This window comes from Seriola aureovittata, chromosome 17, assembly GCF_021018895.1.
Source record: "Seriola aureovittata isolate HTS-2021-v1 ecotype China chromosome 17, ASM2101889v1, whole genome shotgun sequence".
Classification (NCBI taxonomy): domain Eukaryota; kingdom Metazoa; phylum Chordata; class Actinopteri; order Carangiformes; family Carangidae; genus Seriola; species Seriola aureovittata.
Window position 1 is genome coordinate 4,267,521 of NC_079380.1, and position 25,278 is coordinate 4,292,798.

Sequence of the window (25,278 nt, forward strand, 5' to 3'; positions counted from 1 at the left end):
AGCGAGAGAGAGAGAGCAGCCATGTTGTCTGCGATTTATAAAGCCACAGCCAGGGCTGTAATTAATATCATCAACTGGATGTTGTCTTCATAACGATGAGAATTAACGCCTCTGGGTTCTAACGGTCCAATTAGCGCATAACATTTAAAGTACATTTTTGGCCATCGTCTCCGTTCAGATCCATTATCGTTATTGAATTTGGGATGTTTGGTTCAATTCTTATTGAGGCTTTTGTGAGACACAAGGGTGAGCTGTTGAAATATTCATCGCCTCATTAATTGGGCGAGAGGCAGAGAGAAAGAGAGAATTCCTGTTGAGGACCTTTGGTATGCTGATATGTAATATGACTGCCTTTGTCTGCAGCTGACTGCCCTGTGTGTGTAACCTCTAAACAGGTAATCAGGAAACATAATTTCCTCAGCCCCACTTTGAGCAGGCAATTTAATGCTCTGTGATGGTCTAAAAGCTGCTTAAGAAGCTTTTCCATGTTGAGAACAAAACACTCAGATGTGCGCGTACCTCTAGTGACCAAGAGAGAAGACATGGAAGATAACGCCGCCGCTTTATTTTCTATTTTTATCCATCATTCCTATCGTTAATAATAATAGCAAGAGTCCTCATCAAGTTCAAGTTCATTTCTAATAACGACATTTGGGGACTCAGTCCATCTAAGTAGCAGTGTTGACGGGGTAGAAGACAGTGACGAACAGTGAACTCGTTACCGGTGCTGGGTTGCATATCTCCTCTAACCTCAGCCTGGTGTCTGGCCTGCAGCAACGAGGTTTTTCTTGCACATCAGCACCTGGTTGTGACTGACTGGGCTGTTTTTCTTCACTTTTCCTGACTTGTGAAAACTCAGAAGAGGTTTTTTTTTTTTTTTTTTTTTGCCCTGACAATGTAGTTACCAGATGACAGTTTTTAAGCACCGGCCATGCTCATTAAATATGTGGTCTGTGTTATGTGATTTGGCCGCCGCAACGCTGCTAGTTTTTCATGAAGGTTAATAAGCCAAAAAAAAAAAAAAAGTTATAAAGTGTAATAATCATTTCTACTGCTGTTAGTGGAGGAGCTGTTTGTGTCAGGCAAGGTGGAGGGTCTCTACCAACATCGCTTCAGGTGTACTGCATTTCTGTTTTACCTCCTAATAAGCCGGTTCGTCTTTAGATGATCTATGACAAGTTGATTTGTTTACGACCTGTCTGATCACGGGACTACTTTTTTGTCAGCAATGAACTTGACAAATGCAGCGTTACCATAACCGATAGATAAAGGCCAAAACTACAAAAAAAAAAAGAAGACCCAAGAGTTTTCCTTGAAGGTACTCACCCCAAACATTTGCCTTAGGTCAGGGTCCCGGAAGCGGAAGGGAATGTTGGAGACATGTAACCTTTTGGGCTGCTGCTTCTCTGAAGAGTCTGAGTGCTGGAGCTGGAGCTGCTGAGAGCCCTCTGTTTGCGTCACATCATCTGTCTGCCAGAGGGAAACAAACACAGAAAAGACACAAGCTGCTCATTAGCTGCTACAGTATACTGTACCTCCCGGTCCTGAATTATGGGGGGGGTTGAAATAGGAGGGTGGCGGGGTGCAGGGTGGGGTTGGGAGGCCTGGCTGACTAACTTACTCAGCGTCTGCCATTTTTCAATCTGGTGAGAAAGCCAGAGCGATAAACAGCCGATGACTTATAGTGTCAAACCTGAGGTTGTGCATTACAAATCCACTTATTAATCTCTTGCACTTAGCTCTTGAGCAACAGGGAAGATTGAAGGCGCTGACAAAAAGGCGTGGATATAGATCCCACAGAGCCCTGACATGTCTAGACTAAAGACACATTATTGGTGACGTTTGCACACAGGCATCAGAGTGCGAGGCCCAAAGCCCTCAGCGTTGTTGTTTCCATCATTATGAGAATGCTATGCTGACATTTCTATATAAATGACGTGTCTGATGTCCATGACAAATTCACTTGTTTCTCTCCGTGACACCCGTGATGGATTTCACTGAGGGTGCTGGTGGCTTGTCTGTTCAGATGGACCTTGTTTTTGAGGCAGTTTTCTCTCTGATGTATTTTCTGTGGAGAAAACCTCATTGGTCAACGGCGTAGTTTATCCTCTCCATTATGCTCTGTAGCGGGACAAGTCCATCTGCACCGGCCCACATATTTCGAAAAAATAGGTCGTTTTTTGAGTGTCTCTCAAAATGCATTGAACTGTTACACTTATTGTCCGCAGTTTTCTGACCTCTCACCTCTGTGGTTAAGGGCTGGTAAAACTGAAGACACTAAAACCTGTTTGGTTAAACGAGCAGTTCAGAATTCTGGAAGGTGCGTTTATTTGCTTTCTGTAAGAGAGTTAAATCACAACATCACTTTCAATCTCACGTACGAGCATTAAATATGGATCTAGAGCCAGGAGACAACTAGCCTAGCTTAGCATAACGACTGGGCAAATAAAGCAAACAGGATACACCCTGTTAATTGGTGAGCTGTACTGGTCCTGGTTAACAGAGACCTACACACTCACTTGTTGGCAGGAGACAGGAGGTGATCAGCAAAGACTTTCCTTATTTCCTCCCTGCTAATCTATAACCGCGTCGCAACAGCTTCCATTTTTGGTTCCGGGAGAGAGCGGCAAATTGCTCTCGTGACCGACGACGGGAAGTCACTCCTCAGGAAAACGTGCACAAAGTTCGTCTAGAGCACGTGAACAAACAACCTAAGCTGTGATGCAAATGCAAATGATGAAAACGAACAGAAATGAGTTGAGATTTAGTGCCGGCGACTGTGGGAAGGGACTAAATAAAGAACCACGACGAGGAGGGGAGGATGAGAAACAGGAGAGTGGAATATATATTGAGCACAAAAGCTGTTTGAACGTGATATGTAAACTGCAAGGTCTCCTGGGAAGTGCTCTGTGAGCATGGCAAACACACTATACACTGGCTGGGCAGTCGCACACACAGACACAATCTTGTACCGAGATACAGACGTGAAAAGGGAGTAGGTTGTTGCCGGAGTACAAATGGTTCAAATGACACGCACACACACACACACACACACACACTGATAACCCTCACCCTGCTCTGAGGCTGTCAGATGGCTGCAGGCCTCTCTTAGTGATACATTTCCCACCATTTAGGAAATGGGGTAGGGATTTATTCATTATAATTCATCATCACAGTATTATCATTATCATCATGATCGTAATGATGATCGCCTTTATTATTCTCATTATCATAATCACAATCTCCACTGTAATGGCTGTCATTTATTTGGTTTTTATGGCCCATTCCGAGACGGTGACATACATTGTTAACAGTGACAGTTGTTTGATTCAAGGTCCCACTTTGTCTCCCCTGCAGCCATCCAGGTAGGGCAGGTTGGTGGCAGCTTCCTAAGTCCCGCCTGGGTCTGGCTGTATCCAGACCAGAGGTTAACAAGTGGCGAAGGACACGGGAGCCGGAAAATGCAGCGAGCCGGCCGGGCCGGCTGGTAAGGAGTGGATTTGTGACAGAGAGAGACGGGCGGAGGGGTCTTAACTCTGCCGTGTCCTCGCGCGCTGGAGGTTAATAGCCTGAGTAGCCATGTTGGGCCCTGGGGGTGACACATTGCAGACAGATGCTGGGACCGTGGAGGGTGACAAGGTACCAGAGCCCCGCGGGTCAATCTGTTTCATCGGTCACACATGACACTATCGACCTTTAGCGTATGTTGCCAGACTACTGAGCACCGCTGTCCTCCAGCTCTTGTCTGTCTGGCTTTTTATCACGGCAGGCGCAGTTGCGTGTTTGCAAACATCCAGATTAACTTTCACTCTGCGCTCAGACAGGCCGGCAGCACGCTGACATCGGGGGCAAATACACATACGGAGAACACAAATGCTGAATTGCTGACTCCCAAGCACCCCAGACTGCATCCTACTAACTCAATAACTTGGAGTGTCACTGAGATCCGGGATGCCTGCCTCTTCGCGCCGCTCCCGAGGCTCCAACCTGCCTGCTTGGTTGTGAAATGGTGGTGTTGCAGTGGAAAATAATTACCTCCGTATTACCATAGGAGGCCACCTTCAGTGGCACTTTACTGTCCCGACAGCTGCTGTCACGGGGAGGAGGAGGAGGAGGAGGAGGATGAGGAGGAGGAGGGATGCAAAACACACCTTCACCGCCGAAGCCAGCAAACCAGAGAGTGAGAGAGCTGTCAACTCCGGCAACTCTCCGGCTTCCTGCTCAGTCATTTCTCTAAAAGACTCCCTTGCTGTTATTTGCAAATCGCCTGCAAAGTGCTCTGCTCAGCACTTTCCCCCTCCTCGCAGAGTGGCATTACAAGAGCATAATTGAAACTATCTGATTGGAATGCTGCCAAGCAGGTAGATTACATCCGATTAAATGGGGGGCGGGGGAGGGGTGGGAGGGGATACTGAGTCTTCGCTCACAAGAATTATAATGCCCGAGCTTTAATTCATTATTTCTCCTCTCCCGCTCCTCCACTGTTTGTTTTCCTTTTCTAAAGAAGCTGCAAATATATCCCCTCCATCACCTGAGACAGCGGGGGGTGTGAAGGGAGTGAGTGTGGAGTAGAAGCGTGTCCCCCCCCCCAGGATTCATTTAAAGCAGCAAAAGGTAGAGGGGGAGGAGTTATTTGAAGCGTTTAGGGGACAGTTAAAGTCCTGCACAGACAACGTGCAGTGATTGACAGTTGGGGCATTTCTAAGGTTTGGATGGACATGAATCTCTGGGACTTGTAAAATACCACAAGACGAGCAACTGTGATATCTGAATATCATAGATACAAGTCCATTTCGATCACAAGCATCACTGAGCTAGAAGTTCAGATTCCGGCTCAACTTTTTGGATGAAATCTGCAAAAATGGTTCTCAGCTGTAACTGACGGGCTCTTCTAATAACGGCGGCTCAGGGTGACGGGTGATGTTGTGTTTAGAGCAGAAAGAAAATGATTTCTTTGAAATAAATCTATAAATATAAACAATTGAAAGTGATGGCCACAGCATTACCACCTGCTGTATCTTTAAATTGTAAGTGTATATAGTTTTTTTTTTATATAGTCAACAAATCCATCAAAATAACAAACCAACAAGAAACAATGAGGTGTCCTACTAACAAGGTCTGGTATATGGTATTCCTCTTTGCCACTGTGTGACATGTTCTTCCATTACCATGCACACACACACACACACACACACACACACACACACACACACACACAAACACACACACAAACGTTTGTTTTGACTCAGTCCCACACACACCATCCTGCTGCCCCAAATATTCACTAGAGCACCAAATGTGGATTAATCCGCTGCTAAAAACAGTCCCCAGCAAATGCACTGTTCCCCCGGTACGTTTGATAAAAAACTACAGTGTCCAGCTTTTTTGTAGGAAACCACTAAAAGCCTTTTTTTTCAAAAATCAAACTGTATATTTATTAGGAGTGTAACGATTCTCTACAGTTCAGTTCAGACCTCAATTGGGTTCATAACTTTTTTAAATGACAGGTGTTGGTGTAGCGGAGTTATTTTGGGTCTTTTCATGTGATTTGTTGATAATGAAAAATATATAATATCACCAATGTTATTCTTTAAATAATCCAGGAGAGTTTTTACACTGAGGAAATCTATAATATCTTTGGAAATGGGGATTTACAGTGGGGGTGTGTTGGGGGTGGGGGATCAGCAGCTCCTCCCACTTGCAGATAATACGGCCAGTCAGTTTTTAATGCAGGCCTGCGTGCTGCCATCAGCACCGCCTCTGAAAGCTACACCCCCGGTGGAGTCCCGATCCCTTAAACACAGTTCGTGAGCAACGAGAGCGTGTGTGTGTGCGTGTACGTGGTGAATGTTTGCATGTGTTGGCCCATGTTTTCAGCATGCCCTTGTGTGTTCATGTGTGTGTGTGTGTGTGTGCGTGTGTGTGTGTGTCTCTATGTTATCACAGTCCCCCAGAATACCCTTTGGAAAGTCTTCATGCCGCTGACACGGGCTGTGAAAAATCTGGAATTGAGTGCTGCCCTAACGCCACTGCCTTAATTTGTTATCTGAAAAGAGAATGATTACTCATGAAATTCAACCAAACCTCAGACTATTTGAACTGAGCCAGATAACGAGCTCAGTTTTTTTTTTTTTTTTCTCCAGCAGAGCTTCCTGGCAGCCCTCTGCTACCCTCATCTCTAAGGATTTGGAGAAAAGTTGGGGGCTGCCTCTCTTCCTCAAGTCGCCCGCTTTCAAGTCAGCTTGTTTGAACATGGCACAGAGCGAGGTCCCAGAGGTCTGGCTCTGGACAACGCCACCTTCCCAGTATAGACGGGGGGGGGGGGACTGGTAGACACAGACAGAAACAGAGAGGAGAAGTGAAGAGAGTCCCTGCGCCTCATTAAAACATACACTCTCTCCATTCTCTGCAGGGAATTCACACAGAATCCATACGTTTCACTGAATTTTCACTCTCTCTTGACTCTTTTTAAGTCTTTAAGTCGAGTAGATGTGCAGAGTAAAGCATCGTCGTGGGGTAGAGGAGCTGAGCACAGCATAGTAGTCGAGCCAAGGGAGGGGGTGGGGGGGGTGTCGCAGCGAGTAGCTGATCTTCTCCCTCAATCTGTGTTTCTGCAGGGTGCCCTAATCAAAGGCACCCGGGCCCGTCTGTGGCACCCAGAGCAAACAGGCTGGGTCTGTCATTAAAGCTGGGGAACACAGCGGTGGGCGACACTACACCAGCGGCCCCCGAGGATTAGCCTCTCTGTTTACACCCCACTAATCTCATCTCTCTGTCCTCCCTGAGAAAAGATGGGTGGAAGTGGGGAGAGCGTGGATGCCGAGAATGTAGATGGAGGAAAGCGGGAACGGAGCAAAAGAGGAAGAGCATGAAGGAAGGCGAGGCGAGCTCTCATCTCCCCTTGGCCACCATCTCTGGGCTTTCTTCACAGCGGGTGAACAGATGAAATGAAATCAAATGCGAAATGGAGAGAGGGAGAGACAGAGAGAGAGAGAGAGAGAGAGAAGAGACGGTGAGGGATAGAGAGTGTCGGAGTGGTGTACAGTGTTGGCGGGGGAAGGAGGAGGAGGAGGAGGAGGCTGAACCTCCTGCCAAGTCTCTCCTCACTTTAAACTCGCTTGTGTGTCAGCCATTACTGTAAGTGCGGCGCATAACCGTGGAGCAGTTGGAGAGCGTCACACAAATCTTCAAATCAAACATTGCTACATTACAGGCCGATGATAATGCGCCATGCAGCTCTATCGCTGTGCTTGTGCCGTATAAGCACTTTCCCCTGCCGCCAAATGTTCGTAGCCGTACAGTAATTGTGAGGCTGGGAAAATGGAGTTATTAACAGTGTTCTTTATGAGTGACCCAGATCTCTCTCAGGAGGGCTGTGGCCTCCCCATGACCTCTCTCAGCAGGTGTTTTCATGCTAAAGGAAAAAAGAAGGTCTGAAGGTCTTTTTTTTTTTTTCATCTCTGCCAGCATTATCCATCTTTCTAGACCTGTCTCTAAAGTTTGGAGCTAAGTCGTCCTCCCTTTTATCTACATCTGTTTCTTGTGAAGGTAAATCTCAGGTCAAGGAATCTCATATCTGGACACAGGAATGAAAATGTATAATGTATAATTTAGAATTTCACTCACTTCCAAGCTAAACGAGCTGCATTGCCAGGGGTTTGTTTTCCACTCAGAGTGCCTATAACTTAAACATATGCACTCTTATGATGAGGTGAAAAGGAGTGGGGGAAAAAAAAAAGAAGGAGTATAATCAGGCCCTGGCACAGTTTTAGAGGATAAAATGTTTAGATGAAAGTCTCAAACATTTGGATGCACTTAGAGAGGGTCAGCTGATTTGACTGAATAACAGTTTTGGGCTGGTTAAAAAATGCATATCTGTTTTGCTCCTTTAACTGTGACCAAAAAAAAAAAAAATCATGGGGCGAGGGTGTATCCTCCTGTCAGAGGTCCTGAATCATTCATGTCGACGGCATGTCTAATCTACCTTCACGCAAATAAATAAAACAGCGCAGGTTTACAAGGTTTTTTTTTTTTTTTTTAAGGCTCTTCAGAAACGCACTTTCATTTCATCAGCGCACCTTCAATCAAGTTCACCTCCATCGTCAAGGACCGGGCTTTGCCGTGACATCCACGTCTCCTGCTGCTCACTAATGTGCAGTATATTGTAACTCTCACTCTGCTTGGCTCTCACTCTCAACACTTTTTTTTTTTTTTTATTAAGAAAGGTCATTTTTGTGTTTGCGATGCAGAAAAAAAAATAAAAGGACAAATGACTTGGCAAGTGAGGAGTATGTGTGTCCGGGGTTGGGCCTTTGATTTACTCCATCACAACAGAACTTTCCCATTGCAAAATTTGCAGATGCAGCTCTGGGTAAACATAATGGCGCTACAGGGTTTCACTTAAGAAAGACAACCAAAAATTAAAATATATATTACACTGACACAGAGGGATTATACTTGCATAATAAATCAAATTATCTTGTAGCGTCTGTTGCAGTAATCTTTTTATATCTTGTTTAAAATCATGTGTAAATTTGCATTAGGGCACAAAATAGAAAGTAGGCAGACTTGTTGGAGCACGAATGATGCTAAAGCTTTGGTCGAAACTTTCCGTAGTCACACAAGGGGAGTCAGGGAGGGGAAACAAGTAGCAAACAAATCATTTAAGATTCATCTTTTCTCACACACGTTAGCATTTCTTTCGTTAATGATAAAAAGTCAACAATCACAAATTGGCAAGCTCACACTGATGTTAAAAATAATGTATATGCTACCTTCAAAAAAGTTTTGAGCATTAAAGGTCCCATATTTTACACATCTCAATGTAGTTTCACATCTCCTCTCACGGGTTTCTCTCTGGAGCTCTAGTAACAACAGGTCAGCCAATCAGAAGAGAGGAGGCTCTTGTTTTCTGGGTGATCTTATAAAAATACAGCAGTTAACGTTAAACACTCAGAGAAACCAAATCCTGCCAGGTTGGATGGTGGGTCCAGGTGGGCGGGGCTTGGGGCATGGCTGAGAGCGGTGACTGCTTTGTTGTGACATCACAAAGTTACAGAATCCCGAGGGCTGGTTTTAAGGCTCAGTTCCTGAATACAGGCTGTGTGCATTTCTCTGTGGACTGAGGCTTTGATACTTTCCCAGTATTAGTATAGAACTTAGACCTGCTTTATAATCAAACTACACATGCAAATCTACTTTTACACAATATGGGACCTTTAACAGTAGCCTATACTTTTTCTCTAAACATCAGACACAATGTTATGTAAAAAAAAAAAGGTAAAAAGATAATATTAATATATTTTACTTGCTGACAGTCTGTTGAGAACAGTGTTTGCAGATGATGGAGGACACTGACCGGTGCGGTCGTGGTGGCGGTGATTGCGGGCGTGCTGTTGTCAGTGCCAGCCGGCTCGCTGTGCGTCTGTGTGGGCGTGTAGAGGGTCATGGCGTGCTCGGGAACCCGGCTCTGCCCGGTGTAGTCCTGTGTTGGAAGCGGGTGCGGTGCCGCAAACTCTGCGGGGATACCATTCTGTGGGGGGGGTGGGTACTGGGCTGGGGTGTACGGCTGGGCCATCGCTTCTGGGGGGTTAGTGGCCTCTTGGTTACCCTGTGAGAGACACACAACAGGAGGCGAAGTGTTAGAACAGGAGTTGAGATTGAAGTTTAAGTGCATTGTTTGAGTTGTGCAACCAGCATCAACAGACGTGTGAGCTCCCCTGTGCGATTCGGACGGCAACCGGGGGGGGAGACTTGTCCTGCAGACCAACGAAGTCAGGGGGAAGCAGCTATCATTTCACGGCTCAGCTCAGATTAGGGAATTCCTTGATCATCGCTAATGAACACAGTTTATGTTGTAGAGCATGGCTCGCTGTTGGAGGGGCAAGAGTCAGGGGGAATCTCAATTGCACTTGTGGCAAAGCACAAGAGGAAAGATCAATTAATTGATAAAATTTTGATTAGGGCTTTTGATTTCAATGACAGGTCTGTTAAACTGGCAGCTGCTCCCTCTCCAAGCTCCACTTTCCTACTTTTAACACCAACCTCCTCCTCGCTTTATGAGCCTGTTTCCCGCTCACTACCCCTTTCCTTTGTTTCTGTCTCAGACTATCATTTGGAATACAGATGCCAAAAGTTTTGCAACGGTACTTTTCTGTTTTGTTTTTTTTTTTTTGTACCTCTTTGAAATCTTAAATGCACCAAGAAACCTTGGCAAAATGTAATGTCAAAAACTAGCAACATTTTAATTTAAATCAAGAAAGACTAAGAATGTGACCAAGCATTGCGCTGCTTCACGTTTCAGTCAGTACCCAAAATAAATGTGCTACCAAGCCTTGTCTGATTCATATAACTCCCATTCTTCCGTATGCTTCCAGAACACGCAGTATGTGTTATCCACACCACATATGTTTTTTAGCCTCTGCCCCCCCGACTTAAGTGATAGATAGCCCCTTTTCAATGAAGCAGTTTCACACACCCTTTGTCTCGTGTGGATGCTTGAGATGATGAGCTTCAGAAATAATGGACTTTTCTGGCTGCTGCACATTGTTAAACTCGGTAATGGCCGGACTACAGAAGTGCATGTCTTATTGTTGCGAAGCACTAGGCTCTGCAAATCCAGACTAATGAGCAGAACAGTAAGATCAGTGCTGCTGTAGCGGATATCCATCCCGACATTAAAAACACAGAGGGAAAAGGTGAGACAATAACACCAAAATCCAATAACACCCCCTGCAAATACCCTCAATCAAATTTAAAGATACAGATCATGCGAGCCCAACGCATAACTCTTTCGATAAGAGAGGACGGAGGGAAAAGCACACAATAGCAGCCAGAAGTAAGGGTTTATGATTGGAGAAAAACAATAACAGTAAACAGATAGAGAAGTTTCTGTCCCTTCCTTTACAAGCTGGCTGGGGATGGTGAGATAGGAGATAAATGTGTTTTATTCTTTTCTTTTTTTTTTTCTTTTTGCTGCTGTGGTGTTTGGCCTCCTTCTGCAGATTTCCACAGAAAGCTCTATCTGGGCAGGAAAAGGAGGCTGTGGTTTTAATGAGAGAGAGAGAGAGCTGAGCAACACTACGCTGTAAATGTAGTGGAAATAATTCTACTCTGACGTGTTGGCAAACAAACCTCAGCATAAACTGGGCTCTGCCAATTAAGGAAATGCTCCATTATCTAAATGAAAAAAAAGAGCGAAGCCTTGAGCGGGGAGAAGGATTGACCGGCTTCCTGCAGCCTCTGCCGGGCCTCAGGGCTGCAGCACCGGACCCTCACTCCTCCCGCCTGACCCTGCCCACACCCCCACACGCCCTTCTCTTTTTCATTATGCTACACTTCTAGCTCCTCTGTCTCTCCCTCGATCCCTCCTCCCCCCTTTTCCCTTTCATGCCCCCCCTCCCTCCCCCATCTCTCTCTTTCTCTCTCTCTTTTTATGCAGAAACTTTTTTAATCTCTACCCCTGTGCTCTACTTTTCCTCTCCCTCCAGTCATGGCATTATATAACACACTTGCATTGCGGGGCATTCTAATTCAAGGAAGCTCTTGATGTTGGCAATTTTCAACTTCTAAGCACCCATTTTAAAGGAGAATGGGGCTGGTTACCTAAAAAAAGATGCACCTCCTGGTATGACAGCTGAAAGTACTACCAGTGTTCCCGTGTCCTGCTTTGAACCAGCCCGAGCAAACCATCAACGCGCTGGTAACTCAACTGTCCGGTGGAGACGAGAAAGCTCAGCAGCCTGGAAACAAGAAGGTGCTGTGTTTGACTGTACATCAAACACTGGTCATGTCACGGAGGAGATCAAAGCTCCAGTTCTGATCTTTTAGTTAGTCACAGTCAAGACTGACGACGCCCATGGTCCTCATCAGTGTTTTTTAAGGGATTTGCTGAGGAGCGTGATTATATAATACCAAGGTTATGATTGGGAAAACATCGCCATATAAGCATCACAATCCTTACTCCGGTTCTGAGAAAGCCTCATTATGATAGCTGGACTACTGACTGGTCGGATCCGGGATACCGTCGGCACCTTAGGCCGTCAAAAAGCTCAGACTCCTCATTAGTGTTTTCGAGGAGGCACACGCATTAGCACCGCAGGAGTCCGGCCAAACAGCGCAAGAAAGGTTGAACGTGTCTCAACTTCGGCTGCAACGCAACTGTTTTGTCCAATCAAATACAGGCAGGCATGTATTACGTAGGTAGATCACGTTGCAGCGATACTTCAGGATCGCCATGGTTGGTTGTCTGACAAGCCAACCTCAAACCTGTGCGCGTTATTACTTCGATTGTACTTTCGTATCTCATGCGATCACTGTGCATGGGCGTGTTCTCAGTTCAACACGTAATGATGAACATTGCTATGATCTGCTTTCCCCGAAATGACAGTGAAAGTCTGAAGGTAGACGGCGGTGTTGCTTTTGTCTTTCCCTGACTAGTGATTACATCTTGTGGTCAACGCAGCAGTGGTCCTGGTCGCCAGAGACCAAATGTGATTCGTCCTGAACTGGTTGGGTAACTAAGTTGGAACACACCTGCAGCAACTGTGGAAAATGTTGGAATCATGTATACACGGAGTTCAATAGTCGGGATCCTTTGTGCTCCATGTAGATGTGGTATCCAAAATATGATCAGACTGAGAGATGTAAAAACACACTGTGTGAGAGTGTGGACTGTGGCATTAATCATCAGCTGGTGTTGACGATATTCCAAGATGGTTTTCTGTGGATTCGTGTCTGGTTATGAAATGAAAATGGTTTCCTTCATGACATTTTTTTTTTTTTTTTTTTTTGAGTGCTTTGTTCTGTTTCCTGTTTCTGCTGAGTGTTGTAAGAGAGCTTTTGGTTTTAGTTTCTTGTTTGCTATATCCTCGGTTATTTATTTGGCAGTTCCTCACTTTAGGGAAACCCGTGGTTTAGTTTACTTTCCTCACGAACGGCACTGTTCTCTCTTCTGTTTCATCTTTGTGCCCCGGCTCTGCGTTACTCACGACATGTTCTGCTAAACTTGTTAAATCGTCATCTGCCTTGGAGTGTCCCTGTGTCGGGATCGGACTCGTTACACTCGCAGGACACACGGAGCCGAGTGACACGCAAACAGGATGACAGCCCGGAGCTCGGTATCGGGGAAAAGAAAAACTACTAAAGAGTTGTAGCACCATGCTGCTGTGTTTCAAAGGGGGCAGCAAGGCAAATGCAAGGAGGCGGAGAGTACAGGCCTCATTAGTGAAACACAAAGTAACGCTGGCTCTCGTATGATCTTCGCCTTCCTCTGATGTATGTGACAAACGAGTTATTCAACTGGAAATGAACTGGGAGAAGAAAAAAGGACCATGCAAATCAGGGGAGTTGTGCTCGTCCCAGTGCGACCACGCACCCTTTTTTTTTCGCAAAGGCCCGGCTCGCCGACGTCAAGATAATCCATGGTGCCTAATGAAAAGCCCTCCCTGACGAACCAGTCAGGTACACACAGCACGTCTCATTCCGCTGAAAAGAGATTGCTGTTCACTGTAGGCTGCAGGACGAGTGCCGCGTTATATTGGGAACCCGGTGAGCGTTTTCTCTACCTGCAGGCCTGTTTATGGGGAAAGAACAGGTCCCTCTGCGGCACTTTAATGCCCCCCTTACATGGCCTGCTGCCATGAGCCGCCTAAACCTCATCTCCACGGACATGACGACGAAGAATAAAGGCAACCAGAGAGAGCAGCTTTTATCGATCTCTCATCCTTTCCATTCCTCTTTCCCTCCTTCCCTCTATCTCTCCTTTCACCCCTTCTACTCCTATTACTGGAGAGCACAATAAAAAACACTATCTCTAATCTTAAGCACTCTCCTTGTGTAAAATTGGATTGGAAACCCTTACTTAAGGAGATCACTTTTGGAGCGGAGTTTTTGTTTTTACAGTCAGCATCAGGAGCCAAAGAGGTCAGGAAAGGCCTCGTGACGACGTTTCGCTGCTGAGGCTGGCAGTCTGAGAGAAACTCCCGGCGCAGCGCACTCAGGAGCGAGACGCAGACTTTCACTGGTGCTAACCCCACTGTAGATGGTCAAGGCTATATTCCATCTCAGCAGGTACAGCGACTTGGCCGCCCGCCAGCGATCCGTGATCCTCTTTAGCGGCGTCGGGAGGGACGGTATTGAGAGGCCGAGAGGAGACGGGCTGTGCAAATACAGGAGCTGTTAGGAGGGGGAACTCATATCGGCAGAGTGCTGCACTGACTCATACGTGCGATATAGGGTCAAAGAGCAGCGCGAAAGCAAAATACGGGCAAGCGACTAATTGCGCTGCATCGAATCCGGAGGGAAATCACTCAAATGGGAGCGGGCCTGATCAATCTCTGCGATAGGAGCCGTGATGGAGTGGGCAGCTTTATGGCTTCAGCTCCGTCACATGCGGCTAGGATCATTTTTCAGCAAAGGAGGCCTCACTGCTTTACATGCTTTCCTACTGTATGACACTAATAGTCTGAAGCAAGAAACGCTCCTCCTGATTCTATACACTAAGCAATTCAAATAGATTTATGAACAGCTCTGCAGCGTTTGTGCGTAATCCAAACAGCATGAATAGTTTAATGGTGACTTCACATGAAGCACTGCTGCCTCATTCCTTCATGGAAAATGCACACAAGCAACTTTGCTTTGTCAGATTACAGATGACACAACATTTTTTTTTCTTTTTTTTCTAAAGTGAATCTTAAGCTTTTCAGTGGCTGAAAATTGTTCCCGCCTCATCCAGAGCATCGCGCACTGAGCGTTCCTCGCCAGAACAATGCTCATTTGGTTTTTAATGACCGCCTGTCAGTGACAGCGGCCAACTTGTGACAAATCCCGCTGGGCCGTCACAGCGCAAACCCCCGAGAAGAGTTTACAGCGAAAAGTGTAACGCAGCTCAGCGGAGGCCAACGTGCGGCAATCAGTTGATGCAACACAAACGAAACACTGAGTGGTTTTTCAGCCAGCTGCATGAAAGCCTCTTGTTGTCCCCGGCTCTGCTGCTGATGCTCGGTTAATTGTAGCCCCGCACCCAGACAGTCAGGCAGGCAGGAGAGAAAAGAAGGGCCTGAGATGATTTCCACAGGCAACTGGCATTCATTTTGTCTTGAAGGCGCATAAATAAAAGCCGTCTAGCCGGGTCCATTTTAATTAGGTGAGCCACATGATCTAACTCCAGCTCTCTCTGTTAACGCTCACCAGAGGCTGCGGCATGTGTTAATTACAACCACATGCCACACAGCGAATCCAAGGTGAGCCAGAGAAGAGAAACTCACAAGAGGTAAACAACAACAACAGAAACAAAACACCTTCCGCTGAGTTCCTCATGATGAGGAACATATTCGGTGCAACGGCTATTCCCCTCCCCCCCAGTCAGCCAATTACAGCCCGGTGTTGGGGAAGAGAGAGAGAGAGAAAGAGAGATTGGGGAGATGTGGAGAAGCAGCCAAGTTCAATGCAGATTCACAACACCCCCACCACACACACACACACACACACACACACCTGAACCAAACCCCGGCCTTCCTCACCACTACAGCAGGTTTATGATTTCAAATAGGCTGGGGTTATTGTTTTGTCTCACATTTCCTCCCTTGCAAAACTCCCATCTTTCCATTTTTCCACCTCATTTGTGAAAAAATCAATTCATGAAAATAAACACTCGGGTGTCTTCGCTCGAGGTCCAAGTCAATTTAGATTTTGTGCATGTCTCTGCCGCTCTTTTCCGAGAGGCTTAATCGTTTTCACATGTCACATATGTTTCATCCCCTCTAACGTGATTTTTCCTCGTTATTGGGAGCACTTATTTGCTCCACGTCCTCGGATGGAGGTATTAGAAAAGAGAGTTCATTTTCCTCAATCCCTCGCCGATTTCTTCATTACATTGCAGCGGAGGCGCTTGCACGCGGAGCCCCGTTTGCCGAGATGGGACTGCTCTTAGCAGTGCGACTTGCGAGTGTTACTATACCTCAGAGACGCCGGAGCGCCACTTAATAAACAGAGTAGACAGAGGATCACTTTGAACTCCTGTGACATGTAATGAACCTGTCTGTCTCAGCCACCGCTCAGTCTGGGCTCAGGCGCTGCACGGTAGGAAAAAAAAAAAAAATGCAGGAAAAAAAAAATAAATAAATAAATAAACAAAAACACATCCAAATAAGCCTAGAGGCCCTGTGAAAAAGCCATCAGTTACACATGGTTAGACTCAAAGCGTTTTGCCAACGCCATAAGAGGAGATAATTGTCTGTTTCAGTGCTGTTGCCTCTTTTGTTGCATAACAGATATTTACATCTGGGACTAATTACTCCAGACTGGGTGTCAGAATTTGGATTAACTTGTGGGATGCATCCAGTTTGGTGTTTAGACTCATTTATTAGCGAGAATAGACACTGTGCTGCCCTGACCCCATCACCAGAACTTTTTCATCTACTTTTCCTCTTCGTTTTTTTTTTTGTTTTTCTAAAGTTGTCAGAACAAAGTGATATCGACACCTATTCTATTAACCCCCCCCCCCAAACCCAACAATGTCTTTGAGATTGCTATTGATCACTACGATAAAGACCTAAATAAAAATGAAAAACTGATAACTGAACAGCGGGGATGTTCAGCCATTCTGGTCATATAAACCCGTAAATCAATTCCGCGGTGTCGTCACCGCCACTGTGCTGCTGCTCAGATTACAGATGAGTCTTTTGTAATTCCGCAGGGGATAAAAATGCCAACAATTGTTTTAGAATCAGCTGATTGTCATGTTAATTCAGTCTTTTTTCCCCCCGCGCGCAGGGGTTATGATACGGGGGCCAGAGTTCCTCGTGGGGACAAAATGCCATTACTTAAGCATGCAGGAATCTCGACATGACATTCCTTGACCGCTGTGACAATGGCAAACATATGCAAATGAAGGAGAGTGCCACTCTCATTATGACCCTGTCACAGAGACTCTGACACCTCCCCCTGGACCCCGAGCATGTTAGAGAAAGAGGGAAACTGAGAGAGGGAGATAAACGGGGAAGAAGGCAAACGACAATGAGCAAATTGTGGGGTGGAAAACAGGTGTAACAACGTCGTTTGCGTTATCTCTGCTCTCCTATGACTCCCTTTATAATCTATCGCTCTGCTTTCCATTGGCCTATTTGCCTTCTTTCTTTTTTTTTCTTTTTTCTTTTTTGTCTTTGCTCTGCAGTGGAGGGAGGGACAGGTTTACATGGGCGGGATTCTTTGAAGTGAAAATGCAGACTACTCCCTGCTGTAGCCAAAGCTCATCTAATCAGGGGCTAATTCCAGTTATTAAGATTTGAGAGATAACTTTGATTCATCACAGTCCATCTACCCCGATCGGTTAATCACTGTCGCGCTAAGCTCTTTTTTAGTCATCCTTTTGTTTCCGCTCCCTCTGGCACGCAGAGAGGGGGAATAAGAGAGATAGAAGAGAAGGAAAGGGAGAAGATATTAACAATATTAATGACCCGTGATTCTCGTCTCCTTAATGAGAAGGGTTATTAACTGTGATTATCCGTGATGAAATGGTGGTAATTCTTGAAAGCTTGAGAAAACTTGTACAATCGCTTGTCGGGCTGATTTGCTCCTGTGATGTTTAAGAAACAAAAAAGGTGAGCGGTGTGTGTGTGAGAGAGAGAGAGAGAGAGAGAGAGAGGGGAAGGGAACTCGGAGGATAAGGAGGCAGGGGCAACCCGGGGAAGCGGAGATGCTCGCAGCAGGAAGCTCGGAGGGATTTTTTTTTTTCTTCTTCTTTTTTTTTATTTTTGCGGGAGGCTAAGGCAGCCTTCTGCAGTCCCAGTGCCGCTGTGTTTCAGACAGTTAAAATCTGTCTCCTTCACAGAGATGAATCCAAACTCTGAAGTGTTTCTCCCTTTCTTTTTCTTTTTTTTTAAACCCCCCCCCTCTGGCACGTGCGTCGCGTCTCTCCCGGCGTCTCTTCCGGTGGCTAACGACTGGGCCAGCCTTCGCACCCAGTCGCCCATCTGCTGCTTGACACTGCTGAATGGCTGTTTGAACACCTATGCCGCACTCGCCAGATCCCTGATACAGCTACCCCCCCCCCCACCACCACCTTTTTTTTTCTTCCAATTATAGGAAGTTGCACGCTTGTGGAGTCCCTGTCGGCTCCATACGATTCCCTCAACGGAGGGGGGGGTGCTGCTGGTGGGGGGGGGGGGGGGGGGTGCTGCTGCTGGTGGGGAGGGGGTGCTGTCTGGTGAATCATTGATGTGCAGTCAGACTGTTTCATTGCAAATCTGCGTGTATGTGTGTGCGTATGGGGGAAGACGGGGGTTAGCGGCAGACAGATAACAATCCTGAATTATGCATGTCTGTCCCTCGCAAGGAGTCGATGGGGAGGGGTTGGGGGGTGGCGATGGGGATGAGCCACACTCTCTTATCCCCGGGGGACAATTTTGGATAGAAAAGAGAGCTAGGTGTTGGACAAATGTCTGGGACCACTGCGAGCGCCGCGTTGACCGCTTCAGACGCCTCTCTGTAGATCCACGAACTCCCCAAGCGGCGACGGCTGCCGCTTCAGACAGGCGACGGCGGACGAACCGCTCGCTGATGCACGGGAAATCACTTCGGGGGGGGGGGGGGGGAACGGCCCCATTATGACGGCCTGCTCCGAGGTGATAATGCTAACAGGCCGGAGTGGCAGATTTGCCAACTTATTTGTTAGATGTTCCTTTTTAAAAGCACCTCTGGGAATTTAAGCCTGGGCCACGCCGAATGCTATCACCCTCCTAAAATTACACTGTATCACAGAAACACCTGCTGGGCGCGTTTTAGATAATAATCCCATTTCTACATGCCAGTACAGCTCTCAGACGGGAGAAATTGGATTGTTTGCATTACTGACCTGTGGAGTAAGCTAGTCTGGGAAAAAGCAGCAGCCTTGAGGCTTTATTAGATTCAATCGGCCTTTCATAAACAAAACCTTAGTTTTCAAAAAGGTAAGAAAGAAAAAAATCTACTAAACGTGGGCAGACCTGCACTTTGTGGACACACTCCATTTATTTTCTCCAATTAAATCTCTTTAATTGGATTGAGGGCTGGCACCTGGTTTACACTCTGTCAACCACGCAATCCACAATAATTGATGCCAGAGCTGTGGTGTGTGTGTGTGTGTGTATGTGTGTGTGTGTGTGGGTTGTGTGGCGATGGGGGAGGGATTTAGAGCATGTCTCACTACTCCACAATTTCACTGTGATCAATTTATCAATGGCCCTCCTCCTGTCCACCAGCGTCCACTGCACTGAGATGGGAAATGCCTTTACACCTTGTGCAGCCACACGCGCACACACACACACACACACACACACACACACCAGATGGGGTGGAGGGAGCAGTCAGAAGTAAAAGTAACGATACTAGAATGTAAAAAAAAATAAATGTGAGTATCATTTAGAGAAAGTTGCTCTGTTGAGCATCACTTAATGTTGTAGCTGTTTGAGGTGGAGTTAATTTACTAATAACTACTTTATCTGCCATTTGGTGATTATAACAGTGCATCTTATTTTAAAAGCTGATGCTTGTATGTAGTATCCCGTACGCGTGTTTTTTTTTTTACTTAAATTAATCCTACAATGTCAGTGTACAATCAATGGTCATTAACTGAGAGCTCTGATTTTAATTTGATCATGTGACAGACTCTACAGTGTCTATAAAGAGTCGCCCCCCCCCTTTGGAAGTTTCCAGGTTTTACTGTCAGCAGTGAATCAAAGCTTTTTCTTTTTTTGTTTGACCCTGAGCAACATAAAACAAACAAACAAACGTTTAATGTCAAACTGAAAGCAAACAAACTATAAATTGGCTTGAATTCATTACAAATGTACTTGAACATGGCACCGCGTAGCCGTGCACACAGATTTCCCAGTGAGGTAAATAGTGAATCAGTGAACGATATTTGACGCAGCCTTAATCTGCAGAGTAACTAGTGAGTGCAGCTGTCAGATAAACGCGGTGGAGTAAAGAGAGTACAATCTTTGCCTCTAAAAACGTAGTGAATTACGAGTACAAAGCAGCTGTAAAATTGAAATACTCGAGTATAATACTAGAATTTCAACCACTGGAGAAAACCATGAAGAAAAAGAAAAAAAACGCACCTTCACACGTATGGACGTTTTTTTTTTCAAGAGTTCAAACACATGCTAATGAGGACGATTTACATACATAGTCTCCAGCTTTCCGACACGTATGTGAATATGCACACCTACGGAACTTGGATCGGCTCCTGAATACGAATGCCTGCGCGGAATACAAATGGTGTGCGCCCACACGTGGAAACACGCGGAGATACAAATCCGGGAGATGCATCACGGCGCGCTGACAGCATCTTTAAGACACTTTGAGAAACGCCCCGGCTCCTGAATACCGAGCCCCGTCGCCGCACAAATGGAGAGAGGCAGAGACGGAGCGAGAGAGAGGCCAAGGGAGACCCGACACAGTAAATAAAAATACAATTTCCTCCAGTGACATGCCCATTCTGTTGGAAGCCTGACTCTAATTATTCTAAGCACTTTGAGGGATGGCTTTCCACTGCATTAATCTACACATCCCACTAGCCCATCCACAGTCGATGCACTTTTAACTACCTAAGGACGCCCTGAAACTCTTCCGAAAACCTCAGGAGGAGGAGATTGACTTTGTACAGTGATGGGGTAAAGTGCTTTACCTTAGTGAATCTTTCTCTAGATCTCACAGCACAACACCATGCAACAATTTTCATTTCCAATTTCACATGGTGTATCTCTACAACGCCACCCCTTGAAAAAAAGAAAAGAAAAAAGAAATAGAAAACTGATCAGATTTTAAAAAGGGGGGGGGTACGTGGTATAAGTCTGAATTCTCATTACAGGGCTTGTGTGTGTGTGTGTGTGTGTGTGTGTGTGTGTGTGTGTGTGTGTGTGTGTGTGTGTGAGAGAGAGGGTGGTTGTTTTCATCTGGAAAGCACTCGTAGCTCATTTGGAACCGAGATGAATCGATAAATCACTGGGGACCGTCAATCAATCAATGAGCCTATCAATACTCGCCGAAAGAGGCTCCTCCCAGTGCGAGAGGCCATCTTTGGTGAGGATACGCCGGGCAAATGGGCTTTTTACATAATAGCTCTGTCCACTTGTGCTGAGTGCAAGATTGATGCCGTGCAATGTTTACATGTTGACACAAGCTGTAATAGTGATACACAGCAGGGCCCTTGTTTACATGTAAAATAATCAACGCTCACACACACACACACACACACAAACAAATACATGTACTGTAATGTGGAAGACCGCTCACATTCTGATCATGTTTATCAAAATCTAAACAAGATCAAACCATCTTTGAAGCAGCTCCGCTCTCTGATCGAGGCTGTATATTTGGCTTTGCTGCACTGCAATATCTACTCTTTATAAACATCTACCCCCTCGGCGGAGAGAAGAAGAAGAAAAAAAGAGAGAGAGAGAAAGATACAGAAACAGAGAGGCGGAAGCAGAGATATATCTCTCCTAATTAATCACCAGTCATTTCTTTTTAGTACAAAGTTTGCATGAACAGGGCTTCCAGCTGCTCTTTCTCTAACCCCGAACAGACACAGAGGTCAAACTGCACGGCACATTATGAGGAGGGTGACATTTTGATGTGAACTGGAGGGCGGCTTCTCTCTGTATTCAATATCCTCAAGACAAAATGCAGAATAAGGATGAGGCTGCAATAACAAGCAGCATTGTTACTGTTAAAGGAGAAGGGCGGTGATATTCTAGATTTCTCTGACTGTCAGCAAATCCCGCGTGAAGACGGAAACTGAGAATGGATTGATCCCACGAACAAGTGTTGTCGTACTGCACCCAGTAACATGTTCCATCATTGCAGTGAACTCACACACACACACACACACACACACACACACACACACACACACACACACTGTGTTTCATTCTGACTCGATCCCACACACACGGTCCTGCTGCTGCACATATTCACAGAAGCACTAAATGTAGATTAATCCGCCGCTGAAAGTAGTCCCCAACAAATGCAATGTTTAGGTGACATTTGCTAAAAAACCGCAGTGAGGAAAATCCTTTTATAAAAATGAAACCATACATTAGTGAGCCTTTTTTAAAGATTTACATCTTCAGTAGAACCCAAATAGAATAAGTAGAACACAATGGATACCCAACTTGTATTGCTATATGTCTATATAACGCCCCATTCAAATACCTTTCATTAACAGTGAAATACTCAAAATGTAGCGTTCACTAAGAGGGATCCATTTGTTATCAGCGGCAGCAGAGACCTGAAATTTGGAGAAATTTCTTCTGCAGAATATAATTCCTCACACTGGCTGCAAGCATGAAGTGTTAGCAGGTAAATTAACTTTCCTCTAAGTTACTATCTCCAACCCACGTGCCCTTCAGCAAAGCACTTATCCCCTAACTGAGCTGCTTGGTAGCCATCAGCAGAAAAGCGAGACTGCACTGAGAGTTAACACGCACAACTGTGAGAGAGCACTGCAGGGCGATGCCTGAAAAAGAGGTTGCATACTCAGCAAACATGCATTGAATTTAAGAAAAAAAAAAAAAAAGTAATGAATGAATAAACAAGCAACCAAAACAAAGAAATAAATAAACTTGTCATGTTTTTATTCAGAGGGAAATTACTACAGTTGAGAACTAAGTGTGAGGAATTTGTTCCCAAAACTAGCGGATTATAAACACTGGTTTACATTACGGAGAAAGAGGCAGCCGCGTTCTTTTTCATTCAGGCGCCTAATCAAGGTTTTTGAGATTTTTATGAACGGTGGAAATCAGAAAACGAGCCGATCGCAAAAGGAAATACTGCTGTCAGTAGACTGAAGAGAGACAAAAGAACTGCTCGTGTGCGGTTCTGCGAGCGGCATAAAAGATATAAACACTGTGATTGTGTATAAAAAAAAAAAAAAAATAAATAAAAAAAAAAAAATGGAAATGACATGACGCGCAACGGAAAAGAAGGAAATGAAGTGAAAGTGTCCAAGCAGACGAGTCCGTTATTGTGTCTGAGTGAGGATGATGAGTGAGAAAAGCATCATTTGTAATTCGTCACCTCTCAATTCAAATCCAAATGTTTTATTTCTACTTTCTTTGCTGTGATCCTGCTCCTCTTGTGTCCGAGTCTGGCTGTCCTGCTCTGGTCCTGATGATGGACGAGCAATGAACGGTCGTGCATGAGTTGGTCCGTGGTGACGGAGCAACTCGGTGAAAGAGAGAGATGGACTGAAGGTGTCACACACACCTGAGATAGTTGTTCTCTAGTGTTGAACCCAGGGGAGAAAAACAGAAGCTGTTTAATAAACCCACATTTTGATTGTAAAGCAATGAACAGTTAATATGAGTACAAGAGAATGGAAAAATAAAAATAAAAACTGCATTAAATGGGTTTTGCATCAGTCAAATTGACAAATAAAAGAAATAAAATATGTGTAATTGACATCACTGGATAGCAATACCAAAATACTAATGCTACAAAACTGTTTGTACACTGCTAAATCCAACCTGCAGCCACAGAAGTGAAGGCTTGCCAGGTTTCCATTAGTGACGAGAGCACTGATTTAACTCAGTGAGACACGCAAGAGTTTCATTTCCAAAATGAAAATTGCACATTCCTCTCTGACAAAATCTTTAATCTGCAAGTTTTTGGCCCATGTCTTAAATTTCACTGAGTTTTGAGATATTTTTATTCTGCTGTCTGACAACCAGAACAACCACCAAATTGGACTCAAAAAAAAAAAACAGAACTCAGAGTTAATGATCCAGCTCCTTATTCATTTAATTGAACTCAAGTCTCGGTCCAAGTGCAAACAAGCCTGCATCCTCTCAGACAGGCCTGTCTGCTGACATCTACTGGTTATTTAAAGGCCGGAATCAGCTGGATATATTGGTGTAACCCAAGTACACAGGCATTCCCGCGTGTGTGTGTGTGTGTGTGTGCTGAGGCTCTGAATACAGTGCTACTATGTGGCAGCTGACACAATGGAAACAGATTGCCATGGTTGCTCTGCAGCTCTCCATCACATCGCAGCAGATAGAGGGAACGTGGGGCCTAAGGGTCAGCACCGTGGCTGCCTGCAGACACAAGGCACCGGGCCCGGCCATTACTGTTAGCTAATTGGAGTTTTCCTCGAGGTCAGGCTAGCCATCTGTGGTGCCTTTACCACCGAAGACCCCCACTCAAACACCCACCCCCCCCACACACACCCCCACCCCACATCATTTTTAACACTGTCACCACTTGATGTGACTCTCTTTCTCTCTTTCCCGCCTTAAGAACAGGGAAGTGTGTCGGGGGGGGGGTTAAGGAAAGAGTGCGATCTCCACCACAGCTTGTTAATAGGAAAAGTCTCTGTCTCCTCTGTGCACCATTCATCATGTCAAATGGTAATATCTTTAAAGGTCAGGCTGAGTCATAAAGAAAAAAGAGCCTTGGCTAAACATTCCCTGGGATTTCCAGAGGTCTAATCACCAATCACCAAATCTGAAGTGTCTCTTTTGATTGGCTTTTGATGGTCTGGTTTCAAAGTGAATCATTACACACAAAAAAAAGGTGGACATTTAGAAGACCGGTAACCAGCTAATTTTTGCATAGTAGCATGAAGGAAGTTCACTGGATGGAATTAACCAGCTCGACAAAAAAAAAAAATTGTGGCTGGTGGAAATATGGAAAAAAAAAAAAACTGCAGTGGCATGATTTATCCAGGCGACTCCAAGCTGAAAAGCAACTGGGTGCACAAAAAAGGAGCGTAAAAAGCTAGATAAAATAGAAGAAGAAAAAGGTGGCGGGAAATAAAAGAGAGGCAGAGGAGCTAAAGACTGCTACTGTCTGACAAGTGTCACACTTGCGCTTCGATCCAGCCTTCCTCCTGCGCTAATGACTGTCAACACGACAAGCAGGGCCGTCTGAAGGGGGAGAAAATTACTCGCTGAAAAGCAATTGACTGACCCCCATCATTTCTCAGGGAACCAGTGACCTGTGAATATTTCATTATGGGGAAAGTCGTGAGGCCCATATAAATGGGGGGCAGAGGGGGTGCTGATCTGCCGAGCTGTGCCGTCCCGAGCCGAGGAGGTAAACTGGGGGCAGACCTTGCCTTGTAGCCTTTTCACTACTCTGCTGCTACAGTGCATATTTTAGCCTGAGAAAAGAGGGAGAAATGAAAGGACTCAGTAACTGTTTGGAGGAATATCATTCGACAGACCGTGGTGAGACTTAATGTAGATAGAAGCGGAATGAGAGAGGTGTTTGATTTACTGAAATCTTAAAAGG

The 25,278-nt window shown here is 45.5% G+C and overlaps 1 protein-coding gene across 4 annotated transcripts in view; it reads right to left on the reverse strand.

The window, feature by feature from the left end:
- LOC130185495 (RNA binding protein fox-1 homolog 3-like) overlaps positions 1-25,278 on the reverse strand; it is a 365,601-nt gene that overhangs the window by 26,716 nt on the left and 313,607 nt on the right. For 2 of the 4 annotated variants that reach the window (XM_056401984.1, XM_056401985.1), the window contains 2 exons: positions 9,359-9,610; positions 1,327-1,470 (listed from right to left, as the gene is read on the reverse strand). In XM_056401984.1, coding sequence (XP_056257959.1) covers positions 1,327-1,470; positions 9,359-9,610 — 396 coding nt within the window. Of the gene's footprint in view, positions 1-1,326; positions 1,471-9,307; positions 9,611-10,477; positions 11,327-25,278 lie in introns of those variants that run through there. The other 2 variants (XM_056401983.1, XM_056401986.1) reach the window with 2 other exon arrangements.